The following is a 22,302-nucleotide window of genomic DNA, read 5'->3' on the forward strand; positions in this document are numbered from 1 at the left end:
CCTCAGTGTTCATCTGTGTTCCGCTTGCTTTAGTAATCATGCCACTTACAGTTTCCCGGAACTTCCTAGAATCTGTCTCTATGCTCATCATGCCAACTTACTTCATGGAGGGAGTGCCAGAGCCCCTTGCTTGTTGGCAGAAGTTATCCTGCGGCTGCGGAGGGCAGGTGACCCAGTGGTCTGCCTTTTGGCATGTGGCACACAGCTAGGGCCATGCGACCACATTTGCCTAGGGTCCCTCTCCAGCCCCCGCAGCCCCTTCGGGAGACATTACTGCAGGAGGACCGGGTGGGAGCACAAAGCCCCAGGGAAGAGCCAAGGAAGACTTATTGAAGTGGTCTTTAAATCTTCAAAGTTTGGGCAAGTTTTTTTCCCCCAGTTAGGATTATTTGTGGAACTATTTATTATGATTGTTAAAATAATAATTCTGTTTGTCAAGTTGTTTAGTCATATGTAGGTGCATAATGCAGGGATCAAATGCCTCCCCACAGTCTTTTTCTGCCCAGACATGTGCAAAGGTTATTTTAAAAGTTGTAAAATGGGGAGCACTTATATGTGGCACTTAAATTTAAGCACTTTTTAATTGGAGAGTTTAGCTTTACATTTATTGTAAGCTTTATGTCAATGATGACCAGTAAGTTAAGGATCAGACGTGGAAGAAATGCAGAGGAAATGAGCAAATGCCTGCTACTAGTGTTTATGTGTTTGCATGCGTGTGCAAATGCTTTTCCTATATCTACTCACACGCACACTTAAAAATATACATAGTGTGTATTTGCATTATGTCTTCAGCATTCCCGAAGAACAATGACTTCCAAACTTTACCTTACTTAGAATCACCTGGAAATCTTATTAGAACCCACATTACTGGGACCCACTCCCGGAGTTTCTGATTCTGGAGATTTGGGGTGGGGCCCAGAATTTGCTTTTGTAACAGGCTCCCAACCACTTGTGCCATGAAACAGTGCTTAGCGGAATCCTGGCTGCTCTGTGGAGGGCAGATCCCTCCTGACGTTTCTAGAATCTTGCAAGTGAGAAATATTCAGGCAAAAATCAGCCCTTGCATTTGTCTTCATGACCTCAAAGTTGGGGTTCATATTTGAAACAAACATTGGCTTCCTGTGTCTGTGGTGTCTTCATGCCCTGAGCTTGTCTCTCGGGGATGGAGCCACAACAACCTGGACCCTGTGCCCTTTCTGTTGCTCTGGGACAGGAGGGTTTCTGAGGCAGCTCCACGTCCCCTCCTGTAACGTGTGCAGATGTAGCTGTGTTGTAAATCATCCCACCCAAACACCACACGCTCCTGTTTGGTGACAAATCTTTCTAGCTGCTTTCATGTGCTGTGGTATCAGAGAGAAAATGTAAACACACACACATGCAGATGAATATGTGCGTGTATAAATATTGGTGTATGAGTGTTTCTTCATCCTGTTCCTCAGATTAGATCATTTCTAATGTTGAGTAGCTCCCAAGTCCTCTCCCCTCTGCAGTATTCAATGTTAAGTCCATCCAATGAGCTTTTCATTTCAGCTATCATATTTTTCAGTTCTAGAATTTCAGTTTGGTTTTTTTTTTTTATTGTTTCACTTTGTCGCCTAAGATAACCCCCTTTGCAGTAAAGGGGACCCTCTGTTTTACCCTCTTCATAGTAGAAGTCTTTTTTAGTGGTCTGCCTAAGAACGTGGTGGGAGGTCTAACTGCTTGTGAGCAGGTTGTGAAATGGTCCCCTTAACCTCGACCAGTGCCATCCCACAGAAATATGGTGAGAACTACTTATGTAATTTAACATTTTCTGGTCACTTCCTGAAAAAATTAGAAACAGTTAATTTTAAAAATGTTTTATTTAACTCTGCATGCCAGACTTGTACATGTTTCAGCATGCACTCAATATAAACTCTTATTGAAGATGGATTTATGTTCTATTTGTTTGTAGGAAGTCCTTGAGGTCCAGTGTGAGTTTTGCACTTTTACTCAACACTGGCCACCTCTCAGGCGCTCAGACCCAGGGCACAGGGCCTTGTGTGTGGGACAGCACCTGTCTGTCCGTCACTCTAGAGGTTTTTGGTGGCACCGACTTCAGATCTGGGGAAGGGTCTGCGTGTCGTTGGGAGGGTAGTTTTGCAGCTCTTCCTGCCGTCTTCCCAGGCTCCAGGAGCCGAGTCCACATCTTGCTTTCCAGCTTCCACGCTGTTGCCGCTGCCTCCTCTGTACCTTGAGTGTGGGTTCCCATGAGGAATGAGGAGCCAGAACAAGTGGGGCTCACTCCATCCTCTGCTCTGGACGAGCAGCTTGGTTTCTGGATTAGATGTGGTTGGGGTTGATTTCTGCTCTAAGCCGTGATGCGTGGCTCAGCCTCAGGACAGCCTTTCTTACCTGTTCAAATGCTGGGAAGCCCCTCAGCTTGCTGTGTCTCAGGTACAGGAGCTTCTTTGCAATCATTTGTTTATCCCGAAATTATGGCTGGTCAGAATTCTCTCCTGATCTGTACTTGGTCTGTGTTTTCTGTACTGAATGAGTGAGTATCCTGGATGGCTGCTTTCCCCGCCCGTGTCTTCCTCCAGCAACACCTCCCAGTTTCGGTGGCTCTGACTTTCAGCAGCTCCTATGTGGACAGTACGTGGAGCCACTAGTGCTATTCTGAATGTGAATGTAAATTAAAATCTCATCTGTTTAAAAAGGAGCATGGCAGTGCAAGGGGAGGGTGCGTGTGAGGAGACTGTTGGTGGACAGTGGGTATCACTGAGGAAAGCGAACCCGGGTGCGAGGGCGCAGTGTGGAATGATGCCCAGGAGAGCCGGATGGGCAGAGGGGAGCCGCCTTCCCCTTCTCCTCCAGGAGAACTTGACCCACAGCATGGGGCAGCCCTGGGAGGGACACATTTAATTCGCTGACCTCTAGGCTGGACGCTGTTACTGTCAGTGACACAGATAGTTTTTTCGAAGTATCTTGTTGAACCATAAACTAGAACTTAGTTTGTAGAACATAAACTAGTTTTGCAAACTACTGACAGTGATTGGTATAGGGTAATCAGATTCCTTAGAAGGTTATAAACATTTTCTGTTATGATACCCTAATGCCCTGACCTTACCTATGATACCCTAATGACCAAACATAGTCACGTCTGAGGCCCTGGGGGTGAGCCCAGTGGATTTCGGGAGACACAGTTCAACCCGTACCAATCCCTGCTGGACGATATGAAAAGGGACTGGACCTATGCGTAAGGAATTTTAATTTTCCTGAGTATTTGATAAAGAAATTGGTCTTTCTGTTTATTTTTCAGTGGTTTCTATACTTGTTCAATTTATAGTTTTAATTCAAGCTGGGATGGGCAGTCTACAAGGGTAGAGCGGACGCCTCTGCATGTCTGCACTTCCTGTCGCTGCCTTCAGGCCTCTGACCTGACTACCTGTGCTGCCCACGGCCCGTGGCCTCTGTGGTCGGGGCCTCCCAGCTTGCTCTGCCTGATGCTGCGGCCTGTGACCTCCGTGGTCGGGGCCTCCCAGCTTGCTCTGCCTGAGCATCAGATCATCAGGAATCAAAGTGTTTCTCCTTCCAGCACCAGATTCAGTCTGTGTCGATTCTGGCATACTCTCTGGTCTCTCATGGGCTATTCGGATCCTCTCTCCACCCCCGAAATATAAATAAATATAAATAAATAACAGTGGAAGTTTAATGTAATGAAAATACCTATTTGGAACCATTAGGGTAAAACCCATATGTGAGAAAGCCTATTTTCCCAGTTAGCTGAATTCACTGTCGTGATTTTGAGACATTCAGTTTAAATCTCATGAAGGTAACACTTTGAGGTCATTGACTAAGGAACAGCCGAATTCCAGCTCATGAAATCACTGGAGTAAACTCTAAGGTGTTTACTCAGTTCCACAGGTGGTGCGACTCTCTTCTTGAATGTCATCACACCTAACCTGTGTTTATTATCCTAAGACTTATCGACATGACATTTTCCAGTGGTTTACCAAAGATAGGGTGTTTAGGTAGTTTATGTAATTTTTCTCCCCATAATTACTGTTTTTAAAAATTCTGTAGTGTGAGACTGTTGTTCCATCATTCAGATAAGTATTCATACACTTATTAGCCTCAGTGAAAAAGAAGACTCATTTAAGGAGTGAACTGGATGGTTGAATATTTTAAATGCGTTGTCACTGTTTTGAAACTGACTAAGAACAGCAAAGGTGTAGCGGTGTTTATAGTTTTTTTTTCACATAATAATACCTTTCTTGTTTCTTCACAGAGATCTTCGCTTTAACAGAATCAGAGAGATCCAACCTGGGGCATTCAGGCGGCTGAGGAACTTGAACACATTGTGAGTGGAAATATTCTATTGGAAACTAATAGAAAAATAGAAATCATTACATTATTTACCTGTGGGTAGAACTCATCGTCCACAATCAGTGGGCATGGGTGGGGAAAAGTAGAACAGAAAAGTGAGGCTGAAAAATGCACCTGAATGCCAGGATGGTGAATGCCAGCACGGTGAATGCCAGGACGGTGAATGCCAGGACGGTGAATGCCAGGACTGTGGCCACTGTATTTCTCGTCTCATGGCTGTGTGCCTGGCCATTGCATGTTGATTGGGACCCATGCTGACCGACCGCAAAACTTGTCCCTGGCCTTCCTATGGGTCACTTGCTCCAGAATCACTCTGCCCTTGCTGGGTCAGGCTGACCTCTGTGTGCTCTTGCACCTCCTCCGTGGCAAGGTTGAGCAGGACAGTGCTGCTTCTGAGTGTGGAGTGGACTGAAGTGAGGGTTCAAGGCAGTCCCATGATGCCCTGAGGGAGCAGGCAGGGCCAGGTCCAGTGTTGCTGTGCAGACCTCCGGCTCTGCAGGGCACGCCCAGTGCAGTGGAAGCTGGTTCCCTTCTGCACCAGGACTGAGCACAGTGGCATAAGGGCAGGGTCATGGGGAACATGGGACTGCCTGGGCCACCTGTCCACTGTTGACCCTGGAGAGCAAGGGGCCTGGGGCCTCTCACCCCAGGCCCTTGTCTGTGCACATGAATGGAGCACGGGCCACAGGGCCCACCTTTCCTGGCACGTCTGTCTGCCCACACCACCCTCCCACCATGACTGCCTTAGCACTGGCCACAGTCCTGGTTAAAACAGAAAACCTAAGAGACAGCAGGATAAAGATACAAACTCCCTTCTGTAGGAGAGAAGGAATTTTTTCTCCACCGTATCAAAAGGTGGTAACTGTGGAATACGGACAGCATTGCAGAGCAACTTTTCCACCATGATGGTTAAACGCTAAAGCTGTGTTTTGTCCTATGAATTCAGCATTCATTGAATGTTGATGGCAAGTCTGTAACTGAATTGTTACATGGCCTTTTCCAAGGCTGTTGGAATGTTTTAACACAACTTTGAAGTTTGTTTTCTGTTGTTTTTTAAAATTCTTATTGACTCTTGTTTCATAGGCTTCTCAATAATAATCAGATCAAGAGGATCCCTAGTGGAGCATTTGAAGACTTGGAAAATTTAAAATATCTGTAAGTTAATGATCAGTTCTTTAACCTAAAAGCTTACGGTATCTAGATTACTTAAAAATAGAGCTAAATTTCATGCTGTTTATGAATTATTATAAATATATTCATTTAAAAGAAGTTTTATTTTCAGAAGGTGAGTAAAAATTTAGCTGGGATTATAAAAACAGGTTGTCATTGATACAAAGTGCTACATTATGTGATTTTTAATGTTTCATCACTAAGCCTTAGTAAAGTGGATTGCATAAAGTTAAAATGCACAGCCTTTGAAAATCCCTTTAGAAATAATGATGATGTTTCCAGAGGGGAAAGCGATGCTAAGTGAGTTGCTGATATGAACAGCTGACAGGTGTGTTGCAGAGTATCAGCTGTCAGAATAGTTTCCAGTTGTCTTTCCTGCTGCAGGTGACGTGTAAAATCGGAATAACTCGCCTGGTGCAATGTCACTCATTCCTGCTGCAGGTGACATGTAAAATCGGAATAACTCACCCCGGTGCAATGTCACTCATTCCTGCTGCAGGTGACGTGTAAAATCGAAATAACTCACCCCGGTGCAATGTCACTCATTCCTGCAGATCGTCTTGTCTTCCGCTAAGTGACTTCACCTCTTATTTTTGTGTGAATTTTATTTCACTTTTAAAAACTGAGTTTAATCTATTTATTTTCATTTAACACATCTTTTGCTCATTGAGATCAGTTTTGCAGTTTAGAAAATGAGCTTCCTGGTTTAGTCTCAGTCACACACATACTTGCTATAAAATTGGAAAGGTTGAAGTAAAACACTCGGAGTAGAAGGGTGTGTCATGTGCTTTTAGATTATTAAGACTTAGTCACTTTCCAAAGAGAGTTATTTTTAATAAAAATTATTTATTTCAGCCATTTTTATTGGAAGTTTTTATCATATGTGAACCTAAAAATGTTTAAGTTATTTTGATTTGTTTTTTATTTTACTTTAAGTTCTGGGCTACATGTGCAGAACGTGCAGGTTTGTTACATAGGTATACGCGTGCCATGGTGCTTGGCTGCACCCATCAACCATCATCTAGGTTTTAAGCCCCACGTGCATTAGGTATTTGTCCTAATGCTCTAGGTTTTTTGATTCTTAAAACAAAGTTGTGTTGTTATTATTGATGTATACTCTGAAATCTGTTTTGATTCTAGCTGTGTCTATGACTGTTAATTACAGAGCTGCCTTTAACTCTGTTTATTAAAATAATTGCCTCTGTGAAGATACTTGTCAGTGTTACATACACACTCTCCCCTCCATCATTGTGGCATAGGATGTTAATTTTTAATTTCATATAAACATGACTAAGCCTTGTCCCACATTTCTAAAATGAGACACATCTTTTATTGGTTAATTTATGCTCCCCCTCCCTTTTTTTTTGTATTTCGAGTGTTGTGCAATTTCCAGAAGAGGGCTTTTGTTTCCTGGAAAGGAGATCCGGTCAGCTGATAGCCAGCATTCCTTGTGTGTGTATATGTGTGTGTAATAGGTTTAACAGGTTTTTTAATATTATTTTGTTTTTTGTCACTGGTTTTGAATTATTAAGAGCAACTTACTATGCACTCAGCAAACGTGTTCACAGTGGAGTTGTTGGGATGCTCTGTTTTCACTGATCTCTTTTCAACGACCCTCGTCCGACCTCATCTGCTGCACAGCGGCTCTCTGAGCGCCTGCACTCCACACTCTTCCCTCGCTCCCTCGGTAACAAACTGCGGTGTCCCTGGCGGCGGAGGACACAGATCACTGGGGTGGAGGGAGCACAGACTGGGGGGTCATGACTCAGAAATGGACTAAAGACCAGGGCAGAGGAGGGAGCTGTGCAGAGAGGCCCGGGGACCTCTTTCCACAGCACCGCAGCCTCCGCCTCCTCAGCGCTCATTGGTGGAGAACATTTGATAAGTGCTGATTTAGGAAACTGTGTAAGACTTAAATGCTGTGATTTAAACTGTGTACAATCTAAATGCTGAAGAACTCTCTTGAAATTTATTGATTATTTCAGCCTTCTATAGGGAGTCAGTACCAAAATATACTTGTAGAGGTTGAGTAGTTCTTATTTCTTGGAACTCCAATTACTTCTAGTCAGGCATAAGCCTTCCCTTTAGTTCACATTTCTTAGTGAAATTATTTCTTGAGACAGTTAGGACTCGTTCATAGGTCAACTCTATGATGAAGTAGAAAATCACAATTTATTATTATGATCAATACTCACCCTTTTTTTTTTTTTTTTTTTTTTTTTTTTTTTTTGGAGATGGAGTTTCCCTCTTCTTGCCCAGGCTAGAGTGCGGTGGTGTGATCTCAGCTCACTGCAACGTCCACCTCCCAGGTTCAAAAGATTCTCCTGCTTCACCTTCCTGAAGAGCTGGGATTACAGGCGTTCGCCACCACGCATGGCTAATTTTTTGTATTTTTAGTAGAGACGGGGTTTCACCATTTTGGTCAGGCTGATCTCGAACTCCTGACCTCAGGTGATCTACCCACCTTGGCCTCCCAAAGTGCTGAGATTACAGGCGTGAGCCACCGCACCCAGCCAATACCCACCTATGCTCATGAAAACAAGTTACATCCCAATGTCTTTATAAACACACATTCATACATGTCAGTTTGATTCAATTGTCCTGTGTATTCTTTAAAAAGATTCCCTTTCATTTTTTAAAATGCCTCTAAAACGATGTTCTCATTGATACTTTGTTTTTGTTTCTCTTTTTAAAGAAATGGGCACAGAAAATTACATTTAAACCTGCCTTCTCCAGAAGTATAGTAACAACTCCCATGTGAACAGCAGTTAATGTGTGTGGGGCCATTTTGTAAGAGATAAATGTATACACACACATATTTACACACTAATCTCAACGATTTCTGTCCATTTTAGAGAAGAGGAAACTTGAGGCCCAGGCATTAAGTGGAAGGTCAAGGATTCCCACACATGCAGCCCAGAGAAGTAACAACCGTGTCAGGCCTCTGCTGTGGGCACTGGGCCCTCGGTCACTGGGGAGCTCTGAGTGGTTCGTGTTAAGTTTGTAACTTTTTTTTTTTTTTTTTTTGAGACAGAGTCTTGCTCTGTGGCCCAGGCTGGAGGGCAGTGGCGCGATCTCGGCTCACTGCAGGCTCCACCTCCCGGGTTCACGCCATTCTCCTGCCTCAGCCTCCCGAGTAGCTGGGACTACAGGCACCCGCCACCATGCCCGGCTAGTTTTTTAATATTTTTATTAGAGACGGGGTTTCACCGTGTTAGCCTGGATGGTCTCGATCTCCTGACCTTGTGATCTTCCCGTCTCGGCCTCCCAAAGTGCTGGGATTACAGGCGTGAGCCACCGCGCCTGGCCAAGGCTTGTCACTCTTTATGAAGTCAGCTCTGCAAATCTGCATGGAGGGAGGATGTGAGATCCACTTAGATGGGCTGTAAGAAGTAAGGCTAGCAGTGCTGGTTCTGTTAAACTGGATCCTGCACCAGACATAGTAATTAACTTACCATCAAACACTCGGCCCTTCTGGATATGAATTATATAATACTATAAGCATTGAGACAAAAAATGTTGTTTATTTAGTGGAACGAGTAGGTGAAACCCAGTCATAAATAATCAATTTTGAAGAGACGTGTCTGCCTGAATTTGACAAGTAGGAAAAGCATAGATTTTGACTTGCCCATCTGCCTATGTCAGAGATGGAGCCCAGGGATTCCAAGAAGCGGTAGTGGCAGGTCTCCCCGAGTCTGGGCACGGACACAGATTCACAGCCGCCTTGGGCTCTTCCACGCTGCTGGCCTAGAGCTGTGTCGTGAAGCAAACTGGCTGAGGGCGAGTCGTGTCCGAGATGGGTGGGCACAATGCACATGGTTTTGTGGCTCTTTTTGGAGTGGTGATACGTTGGTGTGGAAATTCTCATCCTCCGTCTGTTAGGTCAGGCTTGGCAGGTGTTTTCAGTGCAGGACCAGGCCTCTGTGAGCTGCACAGTCTCTGCCGGGGCCACTCGGCTCTGCCGCACGGCGCCAGCACAGCCCCAGACGGTCCGGAGTGCGCGAGTGTGGGCGGGTTCCGGCAGAGCTTCCTTTATGGACACTGACATTCCAAGGTCACATGTTAGGAAATACGATTCTTCTGTTGAGATTTTCCACCATTTTACACAAAGACAAGCGCCAGGCCAACTGTGTGACTCTTCCAATATGCCTCTATTGCTTCTGTTTTCTAAGAATGCGATTCTAGGGGTGAGTTATTCAGGACACATTCGGTCTTCATATGCCCCAAATTATTCCTAGGTATTTTAGAGATGTATCAATATCAGTTATAGAATCTTACCACCAGCGCATTACACATGTCTGTGGAAAATGGTTTTTATCTTCTTCAGGCTTTGAAGCAAATGTATTGTCAACAATTCATTAGCCATAGTCTAAGGTCAGCGAATTGCCTGAAAAACCCGTCGCAGTGGTTTGATCGCCTTCAGTCGGCACCAGTTGCTTTTGGCCCACTTGAGATCTGAGGGAAGGGAAGCCCTTGGGAGAGGCACTCTGTACTCACTGTGCAGACGGTTTGTTTGCATTCGAATACAGTCATTAATTGTAAAACTGTCTCCGCGTGTCAATTTAATTCTTCTTTTCCGTCTGAAGTTCGACCTCCTGTCTGTGTGCTAACGCCCCGTGTTTCTTGTTTCAGCTATCTGTACAAGAATGAGATCCAGTCAATTGACAGGCAAGCATTTAAGGGACTTGCCTCTCTAGAGCAACTGTAAGTGCCTCCTCTCTTCATGCTTTAGTTCTTGGATGCCGCCTGGCTCTTTTCCTCTTGTAGGGACCAGTCAACTGAGCTAGCTGTTTGCATGATGCATGACTATGCTACCTGAGGTGCGGGGAGTACGTGCATGATGACGGAAAAACAGGCATGGGCGAGTCATTCGTCCTCCTCCCCGCCTTCCACCCAGCCAGCCTTCCACCCACCCCTCAGGATGCATCACTGGTTTCCTCTATGGTGGCACCAGACCCTGGGCCGTGCTCTCCTGACGCCAAGGACAGTAAGATCAGTGGCATCCCTGTCACAACTTAGAGGAGAGACAGGCAGGCGCACAAGTCCAATCAAGGCGTCCTTCGCAGGGGAAATGTCCAGGGTGCCCGGGGAGCAGAGGGCTGTTTGCCTCGTTCATTGTTCCTCATTATGACTCTGAACCCATGGGCTGAATTTTTTCAATTGTGATGCCCTTATTTTGGAGAAAACCCTTTTTCCCTTGTAGTTCTGGTTAGTGTGTGCAGCGTGTAATGAAACACTCCTAGTTCCCTTGGCCGCCCGTGAAGTCGTACTTTGCTGTGAAGTCGTACTTTGCTGTGAAGTCAGCATGTTGATTTTTCATTACAATGTCCTGGTAAAAAGGAGGATTTGTCCTGGTTTGTTTGCTCGGCCAGTCACCTTTCACTCGGCAAGCTGAGCCCATTCCTGGGGAGTTGCAAGTTGTCACGGTTTTAGGAATGTGGATGAAAGCAGCTGTTTGCTGTGATGCAGTGTGACGTCCTCCTGCCACAGCTGCTGATCTCTGGTCACGGGTCACTGGGTGACTGGACACAGCGATGTTGTCAGAGAGTTTGAGGCCAGGCGGTGCGGGGGAGAGACCACTCTGGGACTGTGCATCCCGAGGACCCATAGTGCTCATGTTTCTGAAAGTGCGTGTTGATTCAAGTGAGCACGGACAGGGCGTGGGTAGATTTGGGAAGAGATTGTCTGTCTCTGCGGAGAGGGACAGTGCACCTCATTGCAGAAACACATGGAGGTATGCAGGGAACCCCCACATGTAGGGAGAGCTTGCAAAGGAGCAAGCTCTCATATCCAGCAAGCGTGTCACTCAGTGGGGGCGAGAACATCTTCGTAGCAGACAGTTCTTCGATCCTGAATGGATTGGAAAACCCTCATCTGGCTTTGTGCTGAGTGAGTCCAGTGTTATTTTTAAGGAAGGAAAGGGCAAGTCAGGGGAGAAACCTGAGGCTGAACGAGGAAGGGCGTCTGTGAATCGCCAAGTAGGTGTTCGCTGAAATTTTGGATGATGCGGGGGCTTTATGAGCTGGCCAGGCTGCCTTTAGCACCCAGGGTTAGGTGAGCCCTGGGGTCTCTGGCGCTGTGATGGGTTCCATTCATTAAACGCTGTATAGCGAGCCTGAGGGCAGCCCGGCCCCCGCCCTCGGGCAGGGAACTGCTGGGGAGGGGATAAGCGAGTCCACCAGACCTCAGTGAGAGACTTGGGCAAAGGCTATGTGTCCAGGGAGGACGGCTTGTGCCGGACCCTGGCTAACTGCACCCCTTCCCCCGATCGGCTGTATAGCCCTGAGCTATTGAAAACATGCATTCCTGGTGACACTGGGAGACCGGAATGCAGGAATACCCTAGAGCCCGCAGATGCTGTCCTGGGGGAACTGAGTATCCCTGATCCAGAAAAGCTCCTTAGGCAGCTGTGGACACAGGACAGAAAACACACCTGGCCAGGCAGGAAACGCGTTTGAATTCAGTGATGATCTCGGTGTACTTGGGGAGTCATTTCCTGTCTTTGGTCCTGTTTCCTCAGCTGTTCAGGGAGGGGTGAAGGACACCCCAGGCTGCCGGAGCCCCGGCCTCTCTAAGATCCTGTGTACCCTGGCCCGTCATTTCCTGTAGCACCCATGCAGCAGGTGCCAAGTCCCACACGCTCAGCCGTCCCCCTGGCCAGCCTGCATTGCAGAGTCCAGGTGGAGGGATTTTTACACCCACCACTCTCCGTGGGGCTTGAAATCCCCCCTTTCCTTCCCTTGGTCAGCACCTCCTCATCCTTCTGGGCTTTGCTTGGGAGACTCCACCCCTGCCTGCCTGCACTGAAGCCTCGCTGAGCAGCTCACGGCCACTGTGTGTTGATGGTGCCTGGGTCTCACACTGGCGTGTGCTGCGAAAGACCAAGGACCCCAAGAAACCACAGGCGCTCTGTCAGCACACTGCCCGGCAGAGACGAGGCTCCAGGGATCACGTAGGGCTCCGCCTTCCTCGGGACCCCCGCGTCAGGTGCTTGCCCGTCATGCTCGCCCACGGCGGTTTTCCTTGTCTTCCTGCTCCAGTTTTTCCTTCCCTCGTGTTTCCCATTCGTGCGCAGTGCTGAGCACAGACCTGTCCTGGGACAAGGGGCAGGGACAGTCTGCGTTTGGGGGCCCCTCCGGCTGCAGGCGTCCGCAGAGACTCAGTGTGGCCTGTGTGGGTGCTGCCCAGGGAGCTGGCCCCAGGATGAGGGGGCCCTGGCAGCCGCACTCTGGTGCCCTGGCGGTGACGGTATTCTCAGAATGTCCACAGACCTGATTCTCAGGCGTGCGTTCTGAAGACTTTTCCTTTCTGTGGAGTTCTGAAGACCTGTGAACGCTGGCATGCTGCTGCTTTACTCGTTTTGGCCTCCTGAAGAAGTGCTCATTTACAATGTGTGCTGGCTGCTGGGAACACCTGAGTGGGAGGAGGGGTCTCCCAGCAGAGCACCCCAGCGAGAAGACTGACTTTGTGTTTGACTTACGAGGAAAAAGCCCGCTTTTCAAAACGAGAAATTTCGTATTCAGGAAAAATTAGAGAGAATGAGTTATATCTAAAAGTATAAATTGTAGAAGTATGGAGACATGTGAAATGGAAAGAAATAGAAACACTGGGTATTCTGTACCATCACACACCCGAGGAAAGACGGTCTCTTGTTTAACGCTTCAGGATTGACGGAGAAAGTCGTGTGACGTTCTTTTTGTGTTTCCTTTGTGGTCTTGAAGGGTATCTTTGTATCTGACAGTATACTCTCTGCCCAAGTATGTGATGATGCCGCTGCCAAATTCATACAAGTTAAAAGATTTGAGTGAAGGTATTCACCTATTTATGTATGTGCTATCATTAAAGTTATGCTTTAGATTTTTGCTTTTTTCCATATATTTTGGAAGCGAAAATGGCCTAGTCAGGCCGTTCTGACATGGTGTCGAGGACCTCAGTGAGCACCTCTAGGGCCTCCCTCGCCCTTACCCAGTCACTAGGGTGGACGTCTGTGCCTGGTGTTCAGTTGTATTTATCGAATCATTTGACAATTTTATGTGTTTTTCATACAACGTAGGAAGTCTAGTGAGTGAGCTGTCTATTGATACCTGAATTTGAAATGACTAGGAAAAAAATTGGGGGCAAAAATCTGGATCTAAGAAAATAAATTAAATTGTAAGTTATAGTTTTTTTTTTTTCTTTTAACTGCTCTAGATACCTGCACTTTAATCAGATAGAAACTTTGGACCCAGAGTCGTTCCAGCATCTCCCGAAGCTTGAGAGGCTGTGAGTTGTGTGTTTGTGTTGTTCCTGCCTTTCCATTCACAGAGCCCAGGCCTCAGTCACTGGCTTGGTTAGATTAAGGTCAATATCCACCAAACACCTGAAAACTGTTTTGATATAAAGTCCATATTTCTAGTCTAACAATTTAGAAATAGGACTTATATTTTTCTCTTTAATTGAAAGTGTTGATAAAATAGGAAAAAAATCCATTTCTTTGCTGGAGTAAAGAACATTGTTTTCAGATTCGTTTGTATTAAATAAATGTAATCACTGAGATTTTTTAAAAGCTGATGTATATTTGACTGCTTATATTCTTTTCTACACATCTTAAGACATATTTTTCAAAATTCGTTTGTTATAAAATCTCTTTCAACAGATTTTTGCATAACAACCGGATTACACATTTAGTACCAGGGACATTTAATCACTTGGAATCTATGAAGAGATTGTGAGTATAATGATACCTTTTGTGTTTCCTTTGCTGCAAATCCTTACTTCTCTCTGTTATCCATTCACCTGGTTCTTTTTCAAGTGTAGTGAAATGTTGATAACAATCTGATTCTGAAAGAATGAGAATATATGGAGGGTGGATTGGATCCATTAGAGAGCAAAATGAAAAACATGTGGCTCAGACAATGTGGCAAATAGTTACTCCTTTGATAGGCAATTAAGACTTAAAAAAAATTTTTTTTCAAGATAGGGTCTTGCTCTGTTGCCCAGGCTGGAGTGCGGTGGCATGGTCACAGCTCACTGCAGCCTCAGCCTCCCGGGCTGAAGCAGTTCTCCCAAATAGCTGAGTAGCTGGGACTATAGGCACATGCCACCATGCCCAGCTAAGTTTTGTAATTTTGTGTTTTTTTGTTTTTCTTTCTTTTTTCTTTCTTTCTTTTTTTTGTGACAGGGTTTTGCCGTGTTGCCCGGGTTGGTCTTGATTTCCTAAGCTCAAGTTATCTGTCCACCTCAGCCTCCCAAAGTGCTGGAATTACAGGCGTGAGCCACCATGCCCAGCCAACATTTTAAAAAATCATCTTTAAATTCATCAAATTAATTTTTAATTCCAGTGCATACTTTACTGGTAGAAGTAAAACCAGTGTAGAAGGAACCCCTGTGCTGTATTCTGTTTCTACAGCATACTAAGGAGGCTGATCGCCACCCTTTTTTTGTTTGTTTGTTTGAGATAGAGTTTTATTCTTGTTGCCCAGGCTGGAGTGCAATGGCTCGATCTCACCTCACTGCAACCTCTGCCTCCTGGGTTCAAACGATTCTCGTGCCTCAGCCTCCCTAGTAGCTGGGATTACAGGCACGTGCGACCATGCCTGGCTAATTTTTGTATTTTTAGTAGAGACAGGGTTTCACCATGTTGGCCAGGCTGGTCTTGAACTCCTGACCTCAGGTGATCCACCCGCCTCGGGTTTCCAAAGTGCTGGGATGGCAGGCATGAGCCACTGCACCCGTAATCCCACCCATTTTTTAAGGCTTCCAAATATACTTCTTCCTTATACTGAGCTATTTCTTGTAATTAAGGCATTTTATTACTGGCGGAGAAAGTTGTGACATTCTTTTTGTGTTTTCCTTCATGGTCTTGAGCCATTATTTTCAGTTAAATAGTACTGAGTATATGCAATGAACTAGACCTAGAAAGAAACAGAAAATGCCAGGAGACAAGCCTGACTCTAGAGTGGGCTTACGGTGTGTGTTTTATCTATTCAGTGAAATGAAGTGGAGTAAAACGTAGACCTTCAGGACTGTTTGTGATTTTTTTTTCTTTAGGATAAAGATATCACAAGCCAAACTAAAAGCTACATCCTGAGTAGGAAGATGGGATGAATATTTCCATATTTGATAGATAACAGAGAGTAGAAAGAAATTTACCAGATAAATGCTCTAGAAAGTAGCCAAGTTTAGGGCAGACTGGTAACAGCCTGGATGATGCTGACAGCTGCCTTCCCTCTGTTCTCAGCCCCTCTTTGGGTATCTGGCAAGGTCCCCCTCTCCTGTTTGCTCACTTTACTAGAGGTGCTCGAACACTGCAACCCCAGACTGAGATGCTGTGTTAGATGTACAGAGCTGCATCTAGAGGGCACGCTGTGTCCTGGCTGCTGTCTGCTGGGAGCAGTCTCTAACCTCACGTCCCTGAGGGGCCCCAGGCTGAGGAGGGCGCGCCAGCTGCCCCACCTCTCCAGACCTCCTGAATAGCCGTCTCTGCTTCAGAGCAGATGAAGGTTGGGGATCCTCTGCTTCCTCGGGTGCCCGGAGCAGCTCGCTCAGCCAGGACCGACTGGCCGGATGTCACATACCGGACCGTGACCATCCAGGTCTTGCATGTGCCCATGGTCCTGTACTGACCTTCAGCTGTGGGCACAGGTTGGGTGCCCTGGGCACGTGGCTGACACTGTCCTCCTCACAGCCTCCTCACCTGAGAGCTGTGCACCTGCTCACGTGGGAAAGGGTGATTCTGGTCATGAGGCCAGTTCTGTGTTCCTGTCCCCTCTGGGCTCATGTCCAGGAGAACCTCAGATGGGAGGTGTAGCCTCCCCTTCCCCTCCTGGAGCCAACGTCGGCCCCTAGTGATGCCCTCACCCTGCCGCCCTGGTGAGCACCTCTCGGGGTCCCATCCCCATCTGGGGAGTGACCTGGGGCCACCTCATCCAGGGTTAATAGTGAGCACGTCTGTTGCAGGACTTTTTCTTAGTTCAGCGAAAGATGGGGTCCTTGTTACGTGGCCACAAAAATTTAGGCTCGCAGACTATTTGAAGAGTGAGAAAAATGGGAATTATTGGGTAAAAAGGAAAAAAAGTGGGGGAAACAGAGACCCTTAGCAAAGCAAGAGAATGTGTTTCCCGCCAGTGGGCTTCCTGCCTCGCAGACTGAATTCCACCCATGAGGAGGAGGGCCAGGCTTCTCCCCCAGCAAATGGCACGAACGTCTGTGGGCTCCACCCCAGTGCGCACCCCTCCCAGTGCGCAGGCCGGCTGGAGGGGCCTGGGGACCCCATCCCACCCGGCTGTCCTGGATTGAGAGGTGACCACATGCTAGCAGCCCTCACTCTCGGCCTCGGCGTCCACTCTAGCGGTGGCGGGCTCAAGGGCTCCTCAGGCACCACCAGAGTGGACGCCGAGGCTGAGAAGGTGCCGGGAGCGAGGGCTGCTAGCATGTGGTCACCTCTCAGTCTCACATCCAGCTGCCAGCCGCTTCCAGCCCTTGTCCTGTAGCCTGTGTTTGCTACCTGGAACTCCTCTGCCCCCAGACAGCTTCTTCCCCGTGTGCGGAGACAATACTTTTCCCAGGGTGAGGCACATCCTGCCCGTGCTTCCCTTGTTGGGACAGGATGTGCCACTCACTGGAAACTTTCCAGGTGAGCTTGGACCTCAGGAAACTTAGGTGTGAACCCCAGCCGGGAGATGCAGCCCTCCCCTCCCACACTCCCTGGGAAGGCTCAGGCCGGAGTGAGATGGTGTAGAACTGTCCTGTCCGTGATGACGGGCGTTGGGTGACAGTGGTGGTTTTGTGGCTGTGGTTCTCATGTTACTGATTTCTGTGAGTGGCTCCCACCCGCTCTCCTTCACAAACTTCCCTGACCTGTGCCGCTGGCGCACTCCTTTGTCTTTAACTCGACACCCGATGTCTGGGTGTGCACCGGCCCTTTGCTACTCACGCCTCTCCGGTTAGTGCCTCCAGGGGTACTGTGCACCCCCGGGCTCTTCCTGGTGATGTGTGTGTCTCTACATCACTCCCTGAGTCGGGCACTGGGGCTCAGATTCCACCACGGGAAGTGTCCCATCCCCGTGTCGCAAGCCCGGCAGGCCTGGCGCATGTTTCCCGACGCAGGACCTGGAAGCCCTGTCTGATGGACGGATGGACGAGCCCACCCACCCCGTGTCTCACCAGCCGCATCTTCCTTCCCACAGGCGACTGGACTCAAACACACTCCACTGCGACTGTGAAATCCTGTGGTTGGCGGATTTGCTGAAAACCTACGCGGAGTCGGGGAACGCGCAGGCAGCAGCCACCTGTGAATATCCCAGACGCATCCAGGGACGCTCAGTGGCAGCGGTCACCCCGGAAGAGCTGAACTGTGGTGAGTGGCCCGACACGCAGACTCCATCCACACACACACACACCATCCACACACACACCATCCACACACACACACATTTACACACACACATTTACACACACATTTACACACACCATCTGCACACACCATTTACACACACACCATCCACACACACCATTTACACACACAGACATTTACACACACCATCCACACACACCATTTACACACACACCATCCACACACACCGTTTACACACACACCATTTACACACACACCATCCACACACAGACATTTACACACACCATCCACACACACCATTTACACACACACCATCCACAGACACACATACACAGACACAATCCATCCACACACACCATTTACACACACACCATCCACACACACACCATTTAGAGACACACATACACAGACACAATCCATCCACACACACACGCACATACACGCATGCACACACCATCTACACACTACAGACACACATGCACACACCATCTACACACACCATTTATAGACATACACACAGACACAAACTACACACACACACACCATCCACACACCACACACATTTACACACACACCATACACAATTTATAAAATGACGCACACACATAAACAGACACAAACCATCCACACGCACACGTACACACCATCTACACACACAGACACAAACCACACATGCACATACACACACACTCCACACACTCACCACATATACACATGCACACACCATCCACACACTTACACCATTTATAGACATACAGACACAAACCACACACACATGCACATACCCACACGAACATACCATCCACACGCTCATACCATTTATAGACACACACACAGACACAAACCACACATGCACATACACACACACTCCACACACTCACCACATATACACATGAACACACCATCCACACACTCACACCATTTAGAGACACACACACATATGCACACAGGCACGCATACACACGGCTGTTTATTTTGGTAAGGTGAAAGGCTCTCCCTGTGTGATGGTTTTATAATATGACAAAAATACATAGTTTTTTTTTTTTTTTTTTTTTTTTTTTTTTAAGTTTCTTGTAGCTCAGTTCTTGATGGAGCTATGGCAGGGGCAGTTAGAACTGAGAGCTGCCTGGTGGCTGGGGGTACTACACCACTCAGATTTCTAGCCTGGGGAGCAAAAGAGGCCCAGACCCCTGTGCAGCCGCCTGCCTGCACTGCTTCCCCACCCCGGACGCAGACTCCGCCCTCAGCTCTGCAGGGCACTGGCTGTCAGCAGCTCCAGACACGGCCCTTGATGGAAGGAGCTGCCCCACGTGTCCCTGACGGGAGGGCCCTCAGTGCTCGGGGGGCCCAGGGACCTGTGCTGCCCAACTTGGCAGCTCTGCTAAGCTGTGTGCGTCCCTGTGAATCAGTCGAGGCCCTGTCATTGCCGCTAATGCTCCTGAGGTTGTGCCCTTGGAGATCTTGTCATACTTTTACTCCTTACTCCAATTTGGCTGTCAGTGATTATTCTTGTTTTTTATAATAGCTTTATGGAGGTGTTGTTGCCGTGCCAGACAATTCACCCTGTTCAGGTGTACAATTAGGTGGGTTTTAGGATGTCTGCAGGGTTGTGCAGCCTAAATAATGAAGAAAGCAGCGAAAGCTTATTTTTTGTGGTGATGGGGAGCCATGGGAGGGTTTACAGAATGTTGGGATGATGTTTGTATTCTAGGAGGAGCTTTCTGGCAGCCCTAGGGAGAGGGAATTGGGGAGTGTGTGAGGCAGGCGGGGAGGCCGGACTAAGGCCAGAGGGATGAGAACCTCCATGAAGCCAAGGGCTGGAGGCACGGTTCCCAGAGTGATGTGGGAGCACGGGGAGGGCTGGGCAGAGCCGCCCCAGCCTCGCGACCTGGGCTGTGCAATGCTGGGGAGATGGAAGGAGGCCATCCAGGAGGAGCCCTTGCTGACGGCCCCCAGTTGGGTCTGAGGGCCTTTGTTTTGGTTGCCAGGCAGAATGGCAGCGCTGAGCAGAGTCAGCTCCAGTGCACACACACACTCGTACCTGTGCTTGTGTGTGCCCCACTGCAGGCACTCACTTGTACACACCTACGTGTGGTTGTGTTTTTCTTCTTTTTCTTCTCCATGTACACAGCATGTACATGGAGACAGATTTGCACACTGAGGTGATGAGGCAGAGATGGGAGCCTAGGCCCGCCCTCAGCATGGTTCCCTCACGGCTGCCGAAGGGAGCCTTAGAGAAGGCCGCTCCCTGTGCAGGCCTGGAGCTCCGGAGCAGCCGCCAGGGACAGGAGCCTGGAAGCCGTCAGCCCTCAGGTGGCTGCTGGAAGCCGTCAGCCCTCGGGTGGCCCCTGGAAGCTGTATGGAGTCAGGGCACGCAGGAGGCGGGAGAGGCCGTTCTTCCCCTTGTCCAGGGTGGAGGGTGAGGACCAGGGCAGCTGTGGAGGAGGGAGGCTGGGAGTTGCTCCAGCTGTGGTGTCTGCCACCTGCCTGTGCTTTTAGAGACTTATTCTTTCAGCGATGCTTTATCTACAGAGTACAACTTTTTGTCTTTTATTCACTGAAAATAGTGACCTGTGGCTGTCCACTCTGCCCTGGTGTTTGGCTTTCCCGAAGGGCCTTGAGGGGACGCCAAAGGCTGTCATTTGGGGCTCGTCTGCCTAGCTCTGAGCCAGCCTGTCCCTCAGGTGGTCAGAACGTGGCGCCCTTTGGCGCAGACATCATGTGGATCCGCACCATAGACGGGGCTGTGGAGAAGCCGGTCTGGCAATTTTGTGGGGGATGTTTATGGCTGAATTACGCCTTTGGGCATCTGTGGTTTCCTCTTGGACACAGAGGACTCAGCGTGGGTTGTCGTTTATTTTCATGTCGTGGTTTACACTAAAAAGGTTTCCGTTTTCTTGTTGGGCACAGAAAGGCCCCGGATCACATCCGAGCCCCAGGATGCAGACGTGACCTCGGGGAACACCGTGTATTTCACTTGCCGAGCCGAAGGCAACCCCAAGCCTGAGATCATCTGGCTGCGAAACAAGTGAGTTGGGGCCAAACAGAAATGTCCCCCACGCGTCTCTCAGAGTTACACCTGGACACCCAAACCGCACCTCACTCCCCACCAAGGCCCACGTCCACTCTTCCCCCGCCACGTAGGGAAAAGTACAAGGGATGAGATATTTGTGCTCTTTTCCGGTCTTACATGGCGGGGGGTGTGACGACGTTTCTGCCACGCTCGGGCCCCTTCCCCACTCTCTCCCGGGCAGCACAGGGGTGCCCTGGCCGGGCACCGTGTCCCTGCGGCCCTGCCCAGTGGGAGGGAGGGAGAGCGTGCTGCTTGTTCTCTCCCTGCCCACTGACCTCTGGCAGCAGCCTGTTTGCTCTGGTCACTGTTGTTGGCAGCCTTGACCTGGGGCATTGTGACCAACCTGAGCGGGTGTGGGAGGGGCCCTGACCTCTGCCGGGACGGCATCTTCAGGAGACGAGCGCCATGCAGCTGCTGACACAGGTTTGCTCAGCTCCTGTGTGGATCTAACTTGTCTCCCAAAGAAAGTCTCCCCTTGTGTCCGCAAACATGGTGTGGGCCTGTTAAGGCTAAGTTGGTCCCGGCTGCTGGCTGGCAGGGCGACAGAGGGAAGTCCTACCGCTGACCATCACGTGTTCCGGCAGCAAGCCGCACCTGTGAGCCCAGATGTGGGGAGCACCCCTGCCCCGTTCAGGTTTGCGAGCTGGGGCCGTGTTGGTGAAGGAGTAGTGGAGTCTACGGGGAGAGGTGGGAGGTGGGAGGAGGTGAAAGGCGTGCAAGGGGGGTGGGTGGGGCAGGACCTATGGTGCGGGGGCAGAGAGGCCTAGGTGGGAATGAGGTCAGATTGCCCAAAGGCACCTGGGGTCAAATCACCGAGGGTCCTGAGTTGGAGTGGAGCACTTTCAAAGTGACCTTTTGAAAGGAATCCTTAAAAGAAAATCCTGAAGTAAAGCCACCATGTCCTGGCTTCTCCCATCTGCCTGCGTGAGGACAGCTTCTGAAGGAGCTCCTCCTGCCGGCCCAGCCCCAGCGCTCCTGCGCTGCTCCTCTCTGGCCATGTTTAGTCATGAGGGAGCAAGAGGGATGCGTCTGAGATGTGAGCCCTGTGATACTCGGGCAGATAGATGAGGCATACACTGAGTCATTGTTCCAGACTCCAGAGGCAAACCGGGCTGGGCTTGGCTCTCGGGCAAGGCGGTGTTTATAGAAGAGATGGACAGGAGCAGGGAACTGGCTGCCCCCAGTTGTCACGAACAGAACGGGAAGATGTGTCCATGCTGAAGAGGACATGGCAGGTTTGTTCCAGCTCTAGATTTTGTTATCCTCATGACTGAAAGGTCACGTTGACCTTGGCTGCAGTGCCGGGCAAGGAGCCTATAAGGTGCCGTCACTCTGTTCACAGTTCTTGTCTTGGATGACTCCCAAGTAGATGAGATTT

At 48.8% G+C, this 22,302-nt stretch overlaps 1 protein-coding gene across 6 annotated transcripts in view; it reads left to right on the forward strand.

Annotated features, from left to right (window-relative positions):
* Positions 1–22,302, forward strand: part of PXDN (peroxidasin) — a 112,987-nt gene that overhangs the window by 46,245 nt on the left and 44,440 nt on the right. For 4 of the 6 annotated variants that reach the window (XM_050753170.1, XM_050753168.1, XM_050753172.1 and 1 more), the window contains exons 2-8: positions 4,250–4,321; positions 5,431–5,502; positions 10,150–10,221; positions 13,708–13,779; positions 14,153–14,224; positions 17,685–17,854; positions 20,762–20,879. In XM_050753170.1, coding sequence (XP_050609127.1) covers positions 14,214–14,224; positions 17,685–17,854; positions 20,762–20,879 — 299 coding nt within the window. In that variant the 5' untranslated portion in view covers positions 4,250–4,321; positions 5,431–5,502; positions 10,150–10,221; positions 13,708–13,779; positions 14,153–14,213. The remainder of the gene's footprint in view (positions 1–4,249; positions 4,322–5,430; positions 5,503–10,149; positions 10,222–13,707; positions 13,780–14,152; positions 14,225–17,684; positions 17,855–20,761; positions 20,880–22,302) is intronic. The other 2 variants (XM_050753169.1, XM_050753167.1) reach the window with 1 other exon arrangement.

This window comes from Macaca thibetana, chromosome 13 (genome assembly GCF_024542745.1).
Source record: "Macaca thibetana thibetana isolate TM-01 chromosome 13, ASM2454274v1, whole genome shotgun sequence".
Taxonomy (NCBI): Eukaryota; Metazoa; Chordata; class Mammalia; order Primates; family Cercopithecidae; genus Macaca; species Macaca thibetana.